Here is an 18,496-nt window from a genome sequence, read left to right as displayed (position 1 = left end):
AAGTAATGAGATCAGACAGATAGGTAAATAAGAGAGAGAAATAGGGTATTATCCATCCACAAAGAAGAGGATGGGGTAATAACACACAGGTTATGGAGGAGTGGAGAGGATCCATGTTTGTTATATACACATATGGAAATGACCCAACAAAACTTGTGACAGGCAACTAATATAGATTCATAAGAACTGAAAAGAGCATGCAAGAAATGCATACACAAGTTCTTAGCAAACTGTGAAAGTGAGAGTGCCAGGGAGCTTTGATTAGCACAGCTTTGATGCATCTTCTTTCATTCAATTCTGACTCTTAAAGGATGAAAAAAAGGAGAATCAAGAAACAATGCCGTGGCCGGCGAGTAGGAAGTGGTGGTGCTTCCGCGAGGGGAGATGGCCGCGCTGGCCCCGCTGCCGCCGCTGCCCGCGCAGTTTAAGAGCATACAGCATCACTTGCGAACGGCGCAGGAGCACGACAAGCGGGACCCCGTGGTGGCCTACTACTGTCGTTTATATGCTATGCAAACTGGAATGAAGATTGATAGTAAAACTCCCGAGTGTCGTAAATTTTTATCAAAGCTAATGGACCAGTTAGAAGCGCTTAAGAAACAGTTGGGGGATAATGAAGCTGTTACTCAAGAAATAGTTGGTTGTGCCCATTTGGAAAATTATGCTTTGAAAATGTTCTTGTATGCAGACAATGAAGATCGAGCTGGACGATTTCACAAAAACATGATCAAGTCCTTCTACACTGCAAGCCTCTTAATAGATGTCATAACAGTGTTTGGTGAGCTGACAGATGAAAATGTGAAACACAGAAAGTATGCAAGGTGGAAGGCAACGTATATCCATAACTGCTTAAAGAATGGGGAGACTCCTCAAGCAGGCCCTGTTGGAATAGACGAAGATAACGATGTTGAAGAAAATGAAGATGTTGGTGCCACCTCTCTGCCAACTCAGCCACCTCAGCCATCATCATCTTCAACATATGACCCAAGCAACTTGGCACCAGGCAGCTACAGTGGGATACAGATTCCTCCAGGTGCACATGCTCCAGCTAATACGCCCGCAGAAGTGCCACACAGCACAGGTGTAACGAGTAATACAGTGCAACCTAGTCCACAGACTGTTCCAGCCATCGATCCTGACCTGTATGCAGCTTCCCAAGGGGATGTCCGCCTGACCCCAGAGGATTTCGCTAGAGCTCAGAAGTACTGCAAATACGCTGGCAGTGCCCTGCAGTATGAAGATGTGGGCACTGCGGTGCAGAACCTCCAGAAGGCTCTCAGGCTGCTGACCACGGGCAGGGAGTAAAGCCTCTGCGTGTGCAAGCATGTGCTGTCAACATCTAGAACTAACAGTCCATCGCACTTTCCTCAGCCTTCCAGGAGCATGGATTGACAGAAGACTGCAGTTCCACTGAGTAAGACAATGAATGACTCCTCTGTGCTTCCGATTCCTAGGGAAGCATTCTTCAGCTGCCTCAGCCAGTTGTCATTGTCCACTTAGTGGGTCCAGTAATCTCCGAGTATATAAGAGCTGATGTTAGCATTGAACCCTGCTTCAAAAAATGAAAATGTCCCTGTAGAAAATCATGTCGGGTATAAGCTTTCTTAATTTATATACACTAAAGGAAGTTTTTGAAAAATCTGTAATATTTGGACAAACCATATTATGTTGCTATAATATTCTAAATTAAACTTTTAATAAAGATTGCCAGAATATTCAAAAAAAAAAAAAAAAAAAACAATGCCATATGGAAGGTTGCCACCTTCCAAGGACCCACACAGTCTCCAACAAAGGGAGCTGGAGAGAGTGTAGTGGTCTCCCCGTGATGTGAGAGTTCCGGCTCTAACCTGGCGTCTTGCACCCTAAGCTTTCTGCTGCTGCACTGTGTCTGAGCAACGGCTGCTCCTCATCTGTAATCCAGCACCACCTCTGCCTGACAGTCTTCAGTAGCAGCTGATCTAGAAATGAGCACAGGATGGAATGAGATGGAACAGAGCTTTTGTTCTTGTCTTTTGCTGGGTAGCCTCAAACCCTTCTCCAAAAGGCACATTGCATGTCCAGGATTGAGAAGTCTCCTTTACCTTCTTAGCTTATTTTATCCGGGGCAGAGAGGTGTCACACCCAGAATAACCGCTTTCCCATTGGTTCTGAGAGGCCTTGATAATCCCTCAGCAACCCAGTCATTCTACCATAAACAGTAGCAGAGTTCTTGCACCCGCTCACTGGTTTATTCATCAATTCAGCATATACCAGATAATTAACAGAGCACCTTCTATGTGTCAAACATTGTTCCAGGGACTAGAGATACAGCAAAGCACAAAGCTGGCAAAACTCCTGCCCTATGCAACTCCCCTCTCCACCCCAGTAGAGACCCACAGAGGTTTCCCAGTGAGAACTTACTCAGGGTCCGAGAATCTGAGCTTGCTTTACCCAGCAGGGCTGCATAAGGAGATGATTTGACCACGTGCGTGGTTATCAGGTGTGTGGAAGGGTCTGCACTTGGCTGGGCTGTGTGCGTTGATCTAGCAAGTGTGTGTGTGTGTGGGGGGGGGGTCTTTTGCCCTGCCTCTTGCCATTGTTATAAAAAGCCCTTTCGAATAAATGGAAAAGGCTGTTGGGTATTGACCCAGGTCCTCCAGAAGCTATCCTGTGTTTCTGTCTTTCTCTTCTTTGCTATCTTTCTATCTAATAGTTTCTTATCCCTCTCTCCGCCTCATGAGAACTCTTTAAAAGGTGGGAGCTGGCCTCCCACACACCCCTGCCTCCATTTTACTCTCCAGCCTCCCCTGCCTCCGTGTAGCTCCCTCACCACTGGAGGAGGCAATAAGCAAAGAAGTCAGTAGAAGATGTAGGTGTGGCAAATACTGGGGGGGGGGGAGGGGAGGATGAGGACAAAAAAAGAGACATGGGAAACACCAGGATAAAAATGAAAGGGTGAAAGGGAAGGCCCATGGAAATTTGAAAAAAGTGGGCCAGGAAAAGGTCTGGGCTGGGAGTGGACCTGGCATATTCTCAGAGCAGAGAGAGGTGGGTGGACAAGTCAGAGAGAGTGAGCAGGAAGCTGAGAGATCACATCTCAACCACACACAGGAAGCAACCAGTGGACTAGAAGCAGGGGCAGCTATAAACCCTCAAAGCCCATTCCCAGCACTGTGCTGCCTCCAACAAGGCTGAACTTCCTAAGATTTCATAACCTCTCCAAACAGCACCATCCACAGCCGCTGGGGGACCTTGCTCATTCAAACCACTACAAGCAGAGATGAGGCAGGCTGAAAAGAGCAGGTGGACGGGATTGCAGGCCAGCAAGAGCTCACAGGGATGCTTAGCTTCACGTGCCCTTTGAGATGGTAAAGCCAGAAGCGGGATACAGGAGGCTGGAGTTCGGGACCTGGATGTGGTGTAGGGTGTGAATTGGGAAAGGACCTCTTACCCACAGGACTGAAGAGAACATTGAGAGTGAGTGCAGGCGAGAGGGCCGTGGAGCCAGCCACCTTTAGGCACCAGAGCTGAAGAAGCCACAGTCGTGTGGATGATGTGGATGAAGAGAAAAGAAGCAGACTGGGAGCCCGGATGCTCGGTCCTCCCCCTGATGTTTTGCTCATTCACATGATCCTCCTTTCAGTCTCATTCCACCTCTGTCAGCTTTACTCTTAAGTAAATAAAGACAATTTTTATCAAAGTGCATGAGCCAAAATAGATATTTACTATGTAAACACCATCCTTTTAATTGAGCGATTCTTTCAAAACTGCACACTAACGGCTATGCAGGGTAATAGTTACATTTGGTGAAATTACCAGGACATCAAGCCACCCAGCCCTTCCCCTGATGGGGTGTGTACAGGGGCTGCAGATTTTCTTTTTGCTATTGTTCCTGTCCGGTGAGGGTGTGGGGCTCCTCACAGCACCCCCTTCAGCCTCCCCTCCCCAGCGCCCAGCCTCCGAAGCAGAGAGCAATGAATGCTCACATCATTTCACTTTGGTCCAGCTGCCAGGCTGGGGAACAGATGTTGTATTGTTAACACAAAGGAGAAAACAAACAACTCGGCTCTCTCCCGCTCTCCCGCCCTCCGCCCCCGCGCTGGGAGCCCCCTGGTGAAGGGCCCCAGACCGAGGAGGCCATGGCGTTCTCTTGGCACTGTTTACAGAGGGCACGGGTTGTGTCAGCTGAGCGGGGCTGGTGTCCGGAAGATGCCCTCACTGTGGCCAGCTTTGAGAAGAGGACAATGGCCCTCTTCTGCATGGGGCCCCAGTAAGGAACCTACCTGCATGTTAGGGACAAAAGTGATGACCCGAGACAAGCCTGGGGCAGAAGGAAACCGTTTTCTAGGTTTCTTCATTTCCCTGTAGGTAAACAAGATGCAGATTCTCCTAGGGGTTCTGGAGACCCAGGGTCTAGGGTTTGTCGTGGAGCCCCCAATGCGGCAGGACAGCTGGAGGTGATACACACGCAGCGCCCACGTGTATCTTATCTGGTCTCTCTTGCTTGTCTTTTAAAGCAGTGGTTCTCAACCTGTGGGTCACAAACCACTGTGTGTGGGGTTGTCGAATGACCCTTTCACAGAGGTCACCTAAGATCATCAGAAAACATGGATATTTGCATTGCAAGTCATAACAGTAGCAAAACCACAGTTATGAAGTAGCAATGAAAATAATTTTATGGTTGGGGGTCGCCACAACATGAGGGACTGTATTAAAGGACCGCAGCATTAGGAAGACTGAGAACCACTGTTTTAAAGTCACTAGTATTTAGTCATGGTGGCTCTACCCTGACGACTTTATCTAATACTAGTCCCCTCCTAAAGGCCCTGACCCTCAACACCACGATCAGATTAACTTTCTATCCTTTCAACTATCTATCCACACTCTGCAGTGAGGATTGCATTTTCACATGAGTTTTGAAGGTGAGAAATGATACACGTAGGTAACTAGGTAGGAGTTGGGGGGAAGGTCCCTCCCTCTCTGGACCTCACAGGTTTAGCATCTCCTGCCTCCTTTTACTTGGCATGAACTGTCTCCCTAGCTGGCCATGGAGACAGGGGTACAGGGTAAGGCACACACAGGACAGAGTAAGCAAAGGAAATCTTGAAGGAGGCTGTACGTGAAGCGGTGGCTGGGCACATGGGCTAGGTGGCTGGAACTGTCCCTGATGTTACGGGGGGGGGGGGGGGGGGCAATGGAGAGAGTTCAGGAAGGAGCGTGACACACAGGGAACAGATCACAGCTTCATGATGGGTGAGCGGAAGGGAGAGTCCGTTAAGACATCCATTACTCGCAGACTTTAGGTTGCCGACAGCAAAGCGCGGAGAAAGCATTAGAAATGGTTCAGTTGTTATCAATGATGCAAAATCAGCCAGGCTTAGGAACCGATTGGGCACGGAGAAAAGGTGTGGAAGAGCGCTGGGGCTGATAGCACTTCAGTGGTTCTGCCCCGGAGAAGGTCAGGTCCACCCACTCTCCTGCATATACCCTCCAAAATACAAGTAATATTAAATCATAATGCAGGTATAAGAAAATCCAACGTGTTTCTGTTTTTTTCACATATGGACACTCTGACATCTTTTTTTTTTTAAGGCACTGCATTTTCAAAATATTTTCTTGGCACCACCGTTTTGTTTTGGTTTTTTGTTTGTTTGTTTGTTTGTTTGTTTGTTTGTTTGTTTTAGTATTCTGAGTCTAGGTTTGCTCGTTTGTGTTTCTGGTGAAATCCAACCCTGGGCTAGAGATACAGAGTTCATGTTTGGACCACTAGGTGGGTGCTGATGCCCTTCCCAAAGATGCAGAAGGAGGAGGCACTAGAGACAGAACAGATAGAGCGGTGGGATGAGCTCAGCTTTGGATGCCTGCAGTTGGAGGCATCAATGGAGACAGACACTGCCAGAGGACAGCTGATGAGATGAGTCTGGAGCTGGAGCGGAGACGGGAACTGGACATCATCAGTGCTCATGTGGGACAGAGTCATGAGAGGGAGAAGGTCACCCAGGGTGAGAGTGTGGAGGAAGAGGGCAGAGAGCCTGGCATGGATCGACCGAAAAGCCTCAGGGGAGGGGCTGAGCAGGAAAGGGGCCCTGGGGAGCAGTCAGAAAGACTGGAGTCAGGAGGTACTAGAGCCCCTAAGATCAAGGGAAGTAGGAATGGGGGTTCCCATGAGGTAATGGTCAAGAGCACCAACAGTGCAGACGGACTCAAAGTGGCTAAGAGCGTGGTCAGGACAAATAGATATTCCACAGTAGGTCACTGGTGGCCCTGCTGAGGGTGGCTTCTGGAAAGGAGGATGTGTGGGAGGACAGACAGCAGATGAGATGGTAAAGAAGAGGTAGCATGATGTTCACTGTTAGTGGAAGCTATAAAGGCCAGGGCAGAAGGATCACATGTTCAAGGCCAGCCTACACAGTGGCAAAGCAAAGCTGAAAGTTAAAGCGAAAAGATCAATGAGGATTTAAAACGTACAATATGTTGAGTGGAAGATGGAAGGCTGAATGAATCTCCTAACCAGTAGAAAATGTGCAAAATGGTGGGCAAGCATGTTTTGGTTTTGGTTTGGTTGGGTTTTAATTAAATGGAGAATCTGCTGGAGCCCAAGAGGCAGAGACGGGGGACTGCAAGTTCCAAACTATTCGGGGACAAGACCCTGGTTACAAGAATAATAACTATAGAATCAACCAGGTAATGGTTTTCAGGCCAGTCGGGGGGTGGGGGGTTAAAAAAAAAGACATTTAGGGGCTGGAGAGATGGCTCAGAGGTTAAGAGCACTGACTGCTTTCCCAGAGGTCCTGAGTTCAATTCCCAGCAACCACATGGTGGCTCACAACCATCTGTAATGATGTCTGGGGCCCTCTTCTAGTGTGCAGGGATACATGCAAGCAGAATACTGTATACATAATAAATAAATAAATCTTAAAAAAAAGAAGAAGAAGACATTTAAGGGGGCCAGGTGTCTCAGCAGATGAAGGCACTTGAGTTCCATCCCTGAATCCCACAAGGTGGCAGGAGCGAACTCTCAGGAGAGAAGTCCTGAGCATTGTCCTCTGACCTACACACACACACACACACACACACACACACACACACACACACACACACACACACTACACCACACCACACCATTATGAAAGCACAATCAATTAATCAATAAAACAAAAAGAAATTTCTATCATTCATAGACACCTAATTTCACTACTTGGAAATGTATGTAGCAAGGACACGGAAGAGGGATTTAGCTATAGATTCAAGCAAAGACAAAAGTAAATAATCATAAATTATCAGATCATAGTTCATTGCTTAGCAAAAACAGTCTTTCAATGGTCTCCATAAGGTGAACACCGAGTAAAATTCTCATTATCTCCTAGAGAAATGGGAAATATCTGAGGGGGAAAAGGCAGTGATTAACATCTAAAACCTCCTCTGAAATCAAACAGACAAAGGTCAAACTAGTGAACAACAGTAGTGTGTGCATATTATTCTACATAAGAATGGGCCCACCAACAGTCAGGCATAGAGAATGGGGTGTTCAGAGGGCACTCCACCCCCAGCACTGAACTATTTGCCACAGAGAGATTCGGGGGGGAGTCTTTGCCCCCATCTGTGTGCCCACTGATGACCTCACCAAGCTCCAATCCAAAGGTCACACAAATGGCCCTGGTTGAACTAAATGGGTCACAAAACAAACCCCCAAATCACGAATCTAGGAAGGGGGCTGGTAGGGAAGGAGAGTTGATAGGGATAGGAAGGGGACAAGAGAAAGATTATGATCAGAATGTATGATATACTTGTATAAAACTGTCCAAGAACAAATTTTAAGCTCATAAAATTTATATGTAAAGCTGAGAGAGGGGTACAGCCCAGTGGGACAGCGGTTGCCTTGAGTTCAATCTCCTGTGCTGAAATTTGGAATTCTGTATCACCAAGGAAAGCTGAGAGACTCGAAAGCACTTGCCTCTGGGGAGCAAAATATGGGGAGTCCCAAGGCTACTAACCAGCTATGTGAAGTTGGGGGGCGGTGTTTTATTTCTTTAAATAACATTTGACTTGTTTAAACTCTGATTAGCATTGACACTGATTGGCTCTCAGGACTAAATAGGTCCCAGTTTTAGAGTGACTCTACCTTCATAGGTGAATCATTGGAGAGGTGACCCCCTGAGATGCCCTGTTCTTGCATCTGGTATATTTGCCAAGACAGAATCAGCCTGTGGAGAGGGCTCCCTTATCTGTACTGGGAAACTCTTGTCTGCTGTGCTCTGGCCACAGCTGCCTCTGCTGGTTTGTGTCTCAGGAGGAAGAAAGATGGAAAAGCTAAGTAAACATGACTGTGGGGGCGGGTGGCGACACTTTTACATTCACCTTAAAGCCCATTATCTGTAGATCTCTTGTGACAGAAGTCTCTATTTCAGACAGTGTTGAAACCAACAACTAGTTCCCAGTCTCCTCCAAAGAGGTCAAGACAAGGCTATAAACAGAATGCAATCTGCTACGTTGCTGAAGAGGAGAGTCTCATCTCAGCAAAAACTATCAGCTAAGTGGTCTAGAAAAGGCTCCCCCTCAGAAGTGCTGGAATGCTTCCCAGTGAAGGGTAATTCAGAGGACCTTAGCTATCATCCAGTTCAACCACCGCCAGAGGCTCAGAGGGTCTTGCTCCAAACCAGAACAAGACTTCTGTCTGGGACTACACTCTGCTTACCTCAGTTTACCCTATAATCTTCCTATAGATGAACGGACGTTAGACAAGGTGGTGGGGATGGTAATCTCAAGCCTTGGGACACTCCTGCCACTCTAATTGACCTCACAGGAAGCAAAGGTGAACTGTAGGACCAACAATCCACAGGCTTTCCTCGGCCTGAGATATCAGCCTTTGAGTTACACATTGACCCCCTGCAAGTGGAACAAATTGTACATCCCCGGCTATGTCTCCAGACTTCCAAGTGGATGTGGATCTACAAAGAGAGATCTCTGAATGATTGACGATCGCTGTCACACTGGAGGATGAGATTTCCCAGAGAGAATGAGATTCCTAAGAAGAGAAAAGGCCCAAGACTCAGCTGTAAGGAAACACCAGCCTTAAGACACGGGGAGCAAAGGAAGTAAGGGACTCCTGGGGCCGTCACCGGCTCTGAGTGCTGGTCTGGAGTGTCTGGAACAGGGAAGGAGTTCCCACTGCTTGCTGAGAGTGTTGAATATGTTATATGCTGCAGACGCTCAGACTGACAGAAGGAAGGGGGAGGAGACAGGAGCAGAGAACGGCACTGGCAACTACCAGCTGGGGCCACTTCCCGATTTACAGAGGAAACACAGTTTTCTGTCTCCTTTGCGCGTCCTGTCCCCGTTCCCATTAGCACAGGCCCCAGGAGAGCCTGGGCAATACAAGTGTTTCCAGGAAGGGTCAGTAGAAGGCCACCTACCCCTCTGCTAGGTGGACTTAGTCCAGATTACAGCGTGTGCTGCTCTGAGCCAGGTGGCATAAAGGCTGGACAAATACTCACTTTCCCGGTGCTGAGGGCAAAGGTCAAGGGGACTGGGCACTGAGCAGAAAGATAATCATATGCCAAAAGCAAGGAAAACAGGCGATGGCATCCCCTTTTGCCTACCAAGGGTATTCAACAGAGGTTAGTCATTTTGAAAGAAATAAAAGTTTCAAGTAGCAAAGTACCAAGCTGGCTCTGAGGGGGGTGTTAATAAATGGTTAGCTTTTGATTGGTCCAAGAAGTCTCACCAGCAAGAGTTTCCCCTCCCCCCCCCCCCCCCCCCCCCGTCCTGGTTATACTGGGCTTTCTGTAGATTCCTCCCGGATGGCATTTCACTCCCAGGGAGAATGGAGAGAACCATGAGAAGTACCCAGGCTTTGGCGCTGGCCACCACATTGGAACCCATATCGTCAGCGTAACATTTCAAAAGTTGTATAAACGCCATGCATACCAGTTTCCTTTTCTGTGTTTTTTGGAGATGATACTAAGCTCTAAGGGCTGAGTGACCGTTTGTCAAATGCTCCCAGCTCTTGTTTTCTGATGCCCAACTTAATCAGGAGAGTCACCCTCTTTGCCCCGGGACACGTTGTCCGGATTAACAATGGACTTTTCTCCGTGGTCCATCAGCAGATGGTACTCGGCCATCACATTACCAAGCTACTGCACGCTGGTAATGACTTGCTCTGATCCTTGGATACAAGCTGACATGCTTTTGTAACTCTCAGCCCTTTACCTAGTTCGTTGAGAAAACATGACATTTCTCAGTTTCCTCCGCCAGCCTGAGAGCTTGATCTGCATCTCCAGGAGGAATCAAGACCCTCAGTGTAGGATTGGGGATTTAGCTCAGTGGTAGAGCGCTTGCCTAGCAAGCGCAAGGCCCTGGGTTCAGTCCTCAGCTCTGGGGGGGGGGGGAGACCCTCAGTGTAAACACACACACTCACACCCACACATGCACCCCAAGTGCTGTTATATAGCCAGGCAGCTGTTACAACTGTAGCCCCTGTGAGAACAGCCTTCCTTAGCTGTTGAGAATCACCAGCCACGGGTACTGTGTTTTCTGGTCTCGCTCCTTGGCACAGTGAGTGGTTCCTCATTTGTCCTTTCCCCTCAAAGTTCATGCCCTCAGGCACCTGGCTAAATTTAGCTCTTTTTGGGGACCTTTCCCCGGCTGGCCCACAGCTGTGGTAGTTTTGGCCACACCCCAGACAGAGCTCAGGGCTGGCTCCCCTCACCTGGAAGTGTCTTTGGGTGCTGCTGGCTGCCATGCCCCTTGCATAACGGGCCCTTCCCGTCGCGTTGGGCCAGCAGTGTTTGCTTTGAGAATCGATTTGGGCTCCTGGAAGCTGAAAGCCTTCATGCTAGCTCCTGACCCTTTGGCCCTCCTCTGTTGTCTCTTCCATGTTCTGCAGCAATGCTCGTGGCTCTCTTCGCTTCCCATTACAGCTGGGGGAGAAAGAGGTGACTAGTGACTATGAAGTATTTTCCAGACTTTTCTCCAGGGGCAAGGCCTCAGATCGCTGAGGATCCAGTACAGTCAGGTGCCCTCCCTTCCTCCCTCCCTCCCTCCCTCCCTCCCTCCTTTCCATCCTTCCTCTCTCCTTCCCTCCTCCCCTCCTTCCCTCCCTCCCTCTCTCTGTCTCTGTCTCTCTTCCTTTCTTTCTTTGTTTTAAAGTATTTATTTTAGCTGGGCGTAGTAGCACATGCTTTTAAATCCAGCACTTGGGAGGTAGAGGCAGGTGGTTCTCTGTGCGTTCAAAGCCACACTGGGCTACAGAGTCTAGGACAGCCAGGACTATATAGATACAGTGAGACCCTGTCTAAAAAAAAAAAAAAAAAAAAAAAAAAAAAAAAAAAAAAAAAAAACAGAAAAACGAACAAAAAAAACTATTTTCTTTTATGTTTGTATGCTTGAGTAGTGTGTGTGCTCACCATATGCACTCAGGAGCCTGTAGAGGTTAAAAAAAGGGGGGGCATCCTCCTAGAACTGGAGTTACAGGTGGTTATAAGCCATATGTGGGTGCTGGGAACCAAACCTGGGTCCTCTGCAGGAGACTTGGAGTGCTTTGAGCCGCTGAGCCATCTCTCCAGCCCCAGTTAGGTGCTACTGAATTTTGAGTTATTCTAACTGAACACAACAGAGGCTTGAGTCAGAATCCCTTGGTAGGCAGTTAAATGAGAGAAATTCACGTAAAGGCTTTTATAGGTTTAGATGGGCTCATTTTCAAAGGCCCAGAATAAAGGACATAGATAGATCATACTCAGCCTTTTATCATTTTGCTTATTATTTTCTTCTTTTTAATATAAGCTATAAGTAAATCAAGCAATCAGCAAGCATGCATGAATCTCTGTCTTCATTCAACTAGCTAGGAGGAGCATTTCAGAAGCAAACAAAAGAATGACGTCAGAGTATAGGAAATGGGCTGGAGAGATGGCTCAGAGGTTAGGAGCACTAACTGCTCTTCTAGAGGACCCAGGTTCAATTCCCAGCACTCACATGGCAGCTCACAGCTGTCTGTAACTCCAGTTAACTCTAGTTCCAGTGGACCTGACACCCTCACCTAGACATATATGAAATGAAGGTAAAACGCCAATGTATATAAAGTAAAAATAAATAAAGAGTATAGGAAGCGAGAGCCATCTTAGAGGGTTCAGGTAATACTTGATGAGGATTCAGTGGGGCCTCGATCCTCCTAGAATTTGAAGACTCTATGGTAAAGCCAAATTGACCCACATAAAACAAGATCAGAGCCAGCACTGAATGTGAGGAACATTCTGGAGAGGAGGGAGCTTTGCGATGACCTCGGAAGATAGGAAGGCTTTGAATAGATACAGGAGAAGGGGGAGACTGATTAGCAGGAAAGAACACAATGAGCTGAGGCTGGAGGAGACAACTGGGCGTACAGGGTATGCACACGTGTAACTTGGAGGTGGCTGCCTTTGCAGCCAACCGCATTCCAATGGAAAATGCATGTGAGGGAGAGGAGCAGACCAGATGTGGTCCACATCTGTAGGTCCTTGAGGGCCGGCCAAACTCCCAGCCACAGACACCTGGTAAAGAAAGGGAGGCAGGGGCATCTTGCCCTTTTTCTCTTTTAGGAACCACAATGCATGGCCTCTTACTTAGATTCACCCTCATCCTCATCAGCTGTCTGTCTTTCCTTCCTAGAGAACATGTCAAGGGGTACCCGTAAGACCAAAGCACAGGACCCCAGACCAGTGAAATTGCTATGTGCACGTCCTGTCATGAAGGGCTCTAGTCACATCCGGGCAATCCGGGCGCAGATACCCTTGAGAAGAATCAACTACTTCGAGGTGGTTGGGGTCATCAAAGGTTATGGCTTGAAGAGACACTGAGACGAAAGGCTATGCCCTGGACCAGAAAAGAACATAGACACTCCTGAGTGGCCACTGTCCTGACACGTGACTGGGGCCGATGACCCTGGGGTCAGTTGCTGCCACACTTGCTGACCACAGAGGAGGTTGGGCCGATTTTAGGTATTTGGCTGACAGGTCACGTGAAGAAACTGCTCCTTTCGAACAGCTCTTTCCAAGGGAAACAAAAGCTCCCTGCAAAGCTAAAGGTTAGTATGGGATTCTCAGTAACTCTTTAAACCAAAGCAAACACGCAGGCCAGGCAGGCCCTGTTTGCTCTGCACTGGGCTGGTCTCCCGCCCTCAATCATCTGATTCCCAAGGCTCCTGGTTGATTTCCTCCTGGGGTCAAAGATGAGAACTGGCAGCTGGTACTCAAAAGACGGGGGATGCTAGATAATCAGAGGAGTAATGGATATACAGCACGACTTTTTTTTTTAAATGGTGAGGTTTCGGTTGGTTTGGAGAAGTCAAGAAGCTTGGTCAGGGCTGGAGAGATCAATCACCAGTTAAGAGCATTGGTTTCTCTTCCAAAGGACCAGAGTGTGGGTCCCAGCACCCACATTGGGTGGCTCACAACTGCCTGTAACTCCAGCTCCAGGGGATCTGACATCCTCTTCTGACCTCAGCAGGCACTCCCTCCCCTCCAAGATACACTCATACACATAAAAAAAAAAAAAAAAAAAAAGATAGAAAGATAGAAATAGAGAGAGAAAGAGAGAGAGGGAGGGAGGGAGAGAGACAGGGAGGGAGGGAGGGAGGGAGGGAGGAAGGAAGGAAGGAAGGAAGAGAAAGGAAGGAAGGAAGAGAAAGGAAGGAAGGAAGAGAAAGGAAGGAAGGAAGAGAAAGGAAGGAAGGAAGGAAGGAAGGAAGGAAGGAAGGAAGGAAGGAAGGAAGGAAGGAAGAGAAAGGAAGGAAGGAAGAAAAAGAAAGAAAGGAAGGAAGAGAAAGGAAGGAAAGAAGAGAAAGGAAGGAAGGAAGGAAGGAAGGAAGGAAGGAAGGAAGGAAGGAAGGAAGAGAAAGGAAGGAAGGAAGAAAAAGAAAGAAAGGAAGGAAGAGAAAGGAAGGAAGGAAGGAAGGAAGGAAGAAAGAAAAGGAAAGCAAGCAGCTTAATTAGCTGGGATGTAGTTCAGCTGAAAGAATGTTTGCCTAGCTGGCACAAAGCCCTGGCACCACCATGTATAACCATGTAATTCCAGCACTTAAGAAGTAGAAACAGCCAGGCAGTGATGGTGCACCTTTAATCCCAGCATTCAGGAGGCAGAGGCAATCGGATCTCTGTGAGTTCAAGGCCAGCCTGGTCTACCAGAGCTAGTTCCAGGACAACCAGAGCTACACAAAGAAACCCTGTCTCAAGGGAAAAAAAGAAAGACATGGAAACCAAGCCAGGCATGGTGGTGCATGTCTTTAATCCCGGCACTTTCTGAGGCCGAGACAGGAGAATCTGTGAGTTCAAGGCCAGCCTGTACTATATGTATTCCATCTCAAAACAAAAACAAACAAAGAAAAAGAAAAAACAAACACACCAAAGAAACAGTTGATCAGGAAAAAAAACCCAAAGAATGTAAATCTGGAACCCCTGGAATCTTCAGCAGAAGTGTGTCTTTTCTACCTCGATTTGAGGACTCTATATTAGTAGATGGGAAACAATACCGAAAATAGTCTATGGAGGTCCAGCTATCCAGCACACCAGAACCAGTATTGACAGGGTCATGGCTGGGACTTACTGCAGACGGTCAGAACAGCATGCTCCAGACTTCTCGGTGGATATTCATTCTCCAATCTTCCTTACCTTCCAGCCTCCAAGACAAGCTGCCTCCTACCCAGTCGCGTCCGTTTGCATAACCCCTAAGTGACCTGCCCTATGGAATTTGCATTCATACACAGTAGAGTATGACACATACATACAGCAAAGAAAATAAATGCTAAGGAATTTGGCATTTTAAAAATGCAGGGTAGGTGTGGACCGAGCTCGTGTATCTCAGAGTACACAATGAAGGAGACATTACCTATAATGGAATCTGAAGTCCTTAGTCTGACTCCTAGTGCTTCCCTGTGCCTGAATCCACCCTCTTTTCCAGCCTCACCTCCTACGATTCATTTCCATAATCAAACTGGTTTGCCTACGCCATGCTTCTCTTACTCCACAGCTGGGTTTTCTCTGTTTCGTTTTGTTTGCCGTTGACAGTGTCTCCTTTCTTCTCTGCCTCTTCAAATCCTAACCATGTTCCAGATCTGGCTCGTGTTTCTCCTGTTTCTCAAAACTTTCCCAGCCCAGGCCAGCCTCCCATGCCCCCACGCTCCCCAAATTCACAGCACTCCATGTCCCAGGACTCATGGCCTGGAAGGTCATTTAAAGGTTTATTTTATTTTTATTTTGTGTACTAGTGTTTTGCCTGCATGTATGTATTTCACCACATGCCTGCCTATTCCCTCAGAGGCTGGAAGAGGGCATCAGATCTCTTGGGACTGGAGTTAACATTTGGTTGTGAGAGGACCAGGTGCTCTGAACCACTGAGGCGGCTCTCCAGGCCCTTATGACAGCTTCTTGACTTGGACCCTTCTTGACCTTGGACCTCTTTGTGTAGAGTCCCTCCAACTACTTTATGCTCTGTATGGGAGGTGACTTTTTTTTAATTTATTTATTTTTACTATGTGTAAAGTGTTCTGCATGCAGGCCAGAAGAGAGCACCAGATCTTGTTACAGATGGTTGTGAGCCACAATGTGGTTGCTGGGAATTGAACTCTGGACCTCTGGAAGAGCAGCCAATGCTCTTAACCTCTGAGCCATCTCTCCAGCCCGAGAGGTGACATTTTATATATTCTGTAGTATCTAGCTCAGGGTCTGGCATATGGTCAATGATGATCAATAGCTACTTGGAATAGACAAGGAATGACAGGAGAAAACTTAAGGCATTTATTTATTCATTGTTTGTTTTTTTGTTTGTTTGTTTGTTTGTTTGGGAGGGGTATATGCACGCAGGGGGAGTCATGCATGCATGTGGAAGTCAGAGGACAATTTTCTAGAGTCAATTCTACCCTTTCACCACGTGCATCTGGGGGATCGAACTCAGCTCACCAGGCTTGGCAGCAAACGCCCTAACCTACTAGCCCATCTTGCTAGCCTTAGAAAATATCTTACTGTGTAACTGTTTCTTCGCTTGTTCAGCTGAAGGAGTAGGGAGGGTCTCTATGGGACACTTGTTCAGCATTTTCTGAACACGGTATCCCGTAAATTGCCTCTCCTTCAGACCGGTAAATATCTTCAGTTTATGTGCTCTAAAAATGGGATTCAAAGATGTTCCAAGTCATCAATAGTCAGAAGAGTTGGGGGTGAACACTGGTGTGCCTGGCTGGGAATACCACACTTGCTCTCTCCTGCGCGTGCCCTAAGCTCCGCTGCCGCCTCCACCTCAACATCTGCCATGAGGGCTGCTGTTGAGTTTCTTCCTGACAGCCTGTTACATGACCTTCCTCATCACTCTGTGCACTCTTCCTCCTTTGGAGCCACCTTCAAAGGCGCTTTCCCCGGACCCCAATGCAAGTTTTATTTCCATGAAATTCCCATATAACTCCTAGCCTCAAATTTTCTTCCCGTCTTTTAGACCTATAATATCTCACTTACCTTTTAAGGTCCAGCTAAAATGAGTATCTCCTCCATGAATTCTTCCTGTGACCATGCTCTGTAACAAAGTTAAACATTCCCGGTTCTGAGTCTCGTGGCCCACAGCCTCTTTCACAGTTTAGAACTCCATGCGGCTGTGCTTCTGCACAAATAACAGTGTGACCAGTATGTTTGCGCCACCATTAACATTGAACATTTAAATAATGCATTTTGCTTGATATTAGGATGACTGAGGCCAATGGAAACAGGAATTTGTTTGGCCCTGCTATTATTTTATAGGACCAGCAATGAATACATGGTTCATGATTGACACACACCTCATTTATGCGGTACACGACTGTCCATCTAAAGACAGAGACATCCATGCTTCCTCCTGAGGCAGGCAGGCAGCGATAGACAATGACATCTAGAGGCCAGCCCTACCGACACACCAAATCTGCACACAGCCCCCGTCTCAACAGGACTTAAGGCTAGGATCATCTGGACATCCTATGTAGGTTTTTCTGGAGCTATAACATGGGCAAGAGTCTGCGGAACAAATTTTCTGCAGCACCCCACCCCAAAGGTAGAGCCTGGGCTCTAGTTTTGGGCTCTGAGTTCTTTGCAAAGACCTAAAACACAGTGGACACTTAATACGCTTTGAGAGCGGATGCTTGCTCGCTTTTCTTACTCCCTTTTAGTTCTCCTTATTGCTCTTTTTTCTTCACTCTCCTTTCTTTCTTTCCCTTTGCCCATTCAGGACCTGTTGAGGTGCCTAAGGCTAACAGTAACCAGGCCCTAACTAACGAAGAGGAAGGGGTGGGTGCCTTTACTGCTCCCCGGCCCCCAGCCCTTCCCTGCTTCGGCCTCAGGCAACCCATGGGCTGATCTTTGACCAGTAGTAAGTCTTAATTATCAAAACCCAAGAGTTCCATTCTTTACTGGACGGTCTACAGTTGACGGCCTACAGCTTGGGTATCAGCCCGGCTCCCATCCCTTCACCTTCAACCTCATTTTCCCTGCCACCTCTTTCCTGCTTGCAATGCTCTCAGTCCTTCCAGAGTCCAGCTGCTGAACCCAGCTGCTGAGACACCTGGCTCTTGAACCCTTTCCTTAAGAACAACCAGTGGTCGCCCTTTTTACCTACACCCCCATCTTCTATCCCTAAGAATCCCAACCATCACCAAGAACTCTGCCTCTGGGAACGGGTGGCCTTTGGGATGGCCCGCCCACATGTCTCTGTAGAAAAGCCTCTACAGAGCTTGTGCAAGATCAAGGGCAAGCCAGGGAGTCAAGGGAATAAGTGAGGAGGTAGAAGAATAATGGTGGCTTTCTCGGGAGAACAAACAAAATTCCCTGTCTGATTCAGTTTGGGATTTTGCAGAGCTCATGTTGAACCATTTGTTTTCTTTTGTATCAAAATATACCTAGGCCAGGTATGGAGCACAGGCCTTTAATCCCAGCACTTAGGAGACAGAGGTGGGCAGATCTCTATGAATTCTAGGCCAGCCTGGTCTACATTGTGAGTTCCAGGCCATCCAGGGCTACATAGAAGGACCTTGTCTCCAAAGGGGGAAAAATCTTTAAAAAATTTAAAAAAACAGAAAAAAAAAAAAAAAACCACCACACACCCACATAGTTTTAGGCCTTTGTCCCCGCTATCAGGTAACTAACTGGTACTCTCTCCCAAAGGAAGCTCCCTGGGCAAGGGTAGGGACAGACCCAGGAGACAATGTACAGATACAAAGCATCCTTCTGTGCTCACCTCTCCCCAGGTATCTTGCTCCACACTCTGTCTACAGATCTCAACTGGAGAGTCTGTTCCCCAATAGGGGGATGCCTGTTCCCTCTGCCTTCCTGATGTGTGGGTAAGTGGGGTTTGAGTGAGGATGTCACTGTTCTGAATGCTAATTCAATATTAATTCTAAATAAGAACATTGCTTGAGTCTTGTAAGGCAACTGTCTGTGAAATGTTAACCACTGCTTTTGAAGATAATTTTCATGAGAAATACTCAGAAGGGAATGTCAATGGACTGGATATCAAATAACAGATGCCATATGTCATG

The 18,496-nt window shown here is 47.5% G+C and overlaps 1 protein-coding gene across 2 annotated transcripts; it reads left to right on the top strand.

The window, feature by feature from the left end:
- Positions 1–348: 348 nt before the first annotated feature.
- Positions 349–1,724, top strand: LOC102910250 (vacuolar protein sorting-associated protein VTA1 homolog). Of its 2 annotated transcripts, XM_076547645.1 has the most exons (2): positions 349–798; positions 899–1,236. In XM_076547645.1, the coding sequence occupies exons 1-2, from the start codon at positions 385–387 to the stop codon at positions 1,085–1,087; spliced, it is 603 nt and encodes a 200-aa protein (XP_076403760.1). In that variant the 5' UTR covers positions 349–384; the 3' UTR covers positions 1,088–1,236. The 2 variants fall into 2 exon arrangements, with proteins under 2 accessions (XP_076403760.1, XP_006979973.1); XM_006979911.4 differs by having other exon boundaries at positions 349–1,724.
- Positions 1,725–18,496: the final 16,772 nt, after the last annotated feature.

Source organism: Peromyscus maniculatus, chromosome 11 (assembly GCF_049852395.1).
Source record: "Peromyscus maniculatus bairdii isolate BWxNUB_F1_BW_parent chromosome 11, HU_Pman_BW_mat_3.1, whole genome shotgun sequence".
NCBI classification, from domain to species: domain Eukaryota; kingdom Metazoa; phylum Chordata; class Mammalia; order Rodentia; family Cricetidae; genus Peromyscus; species Peromyscus maniculatus.
The sequence above is the reverse complement of the archived record's forward strand: the minus strand, read 5'-3'. Positions and strand labels throughout refer to the sequence as shown.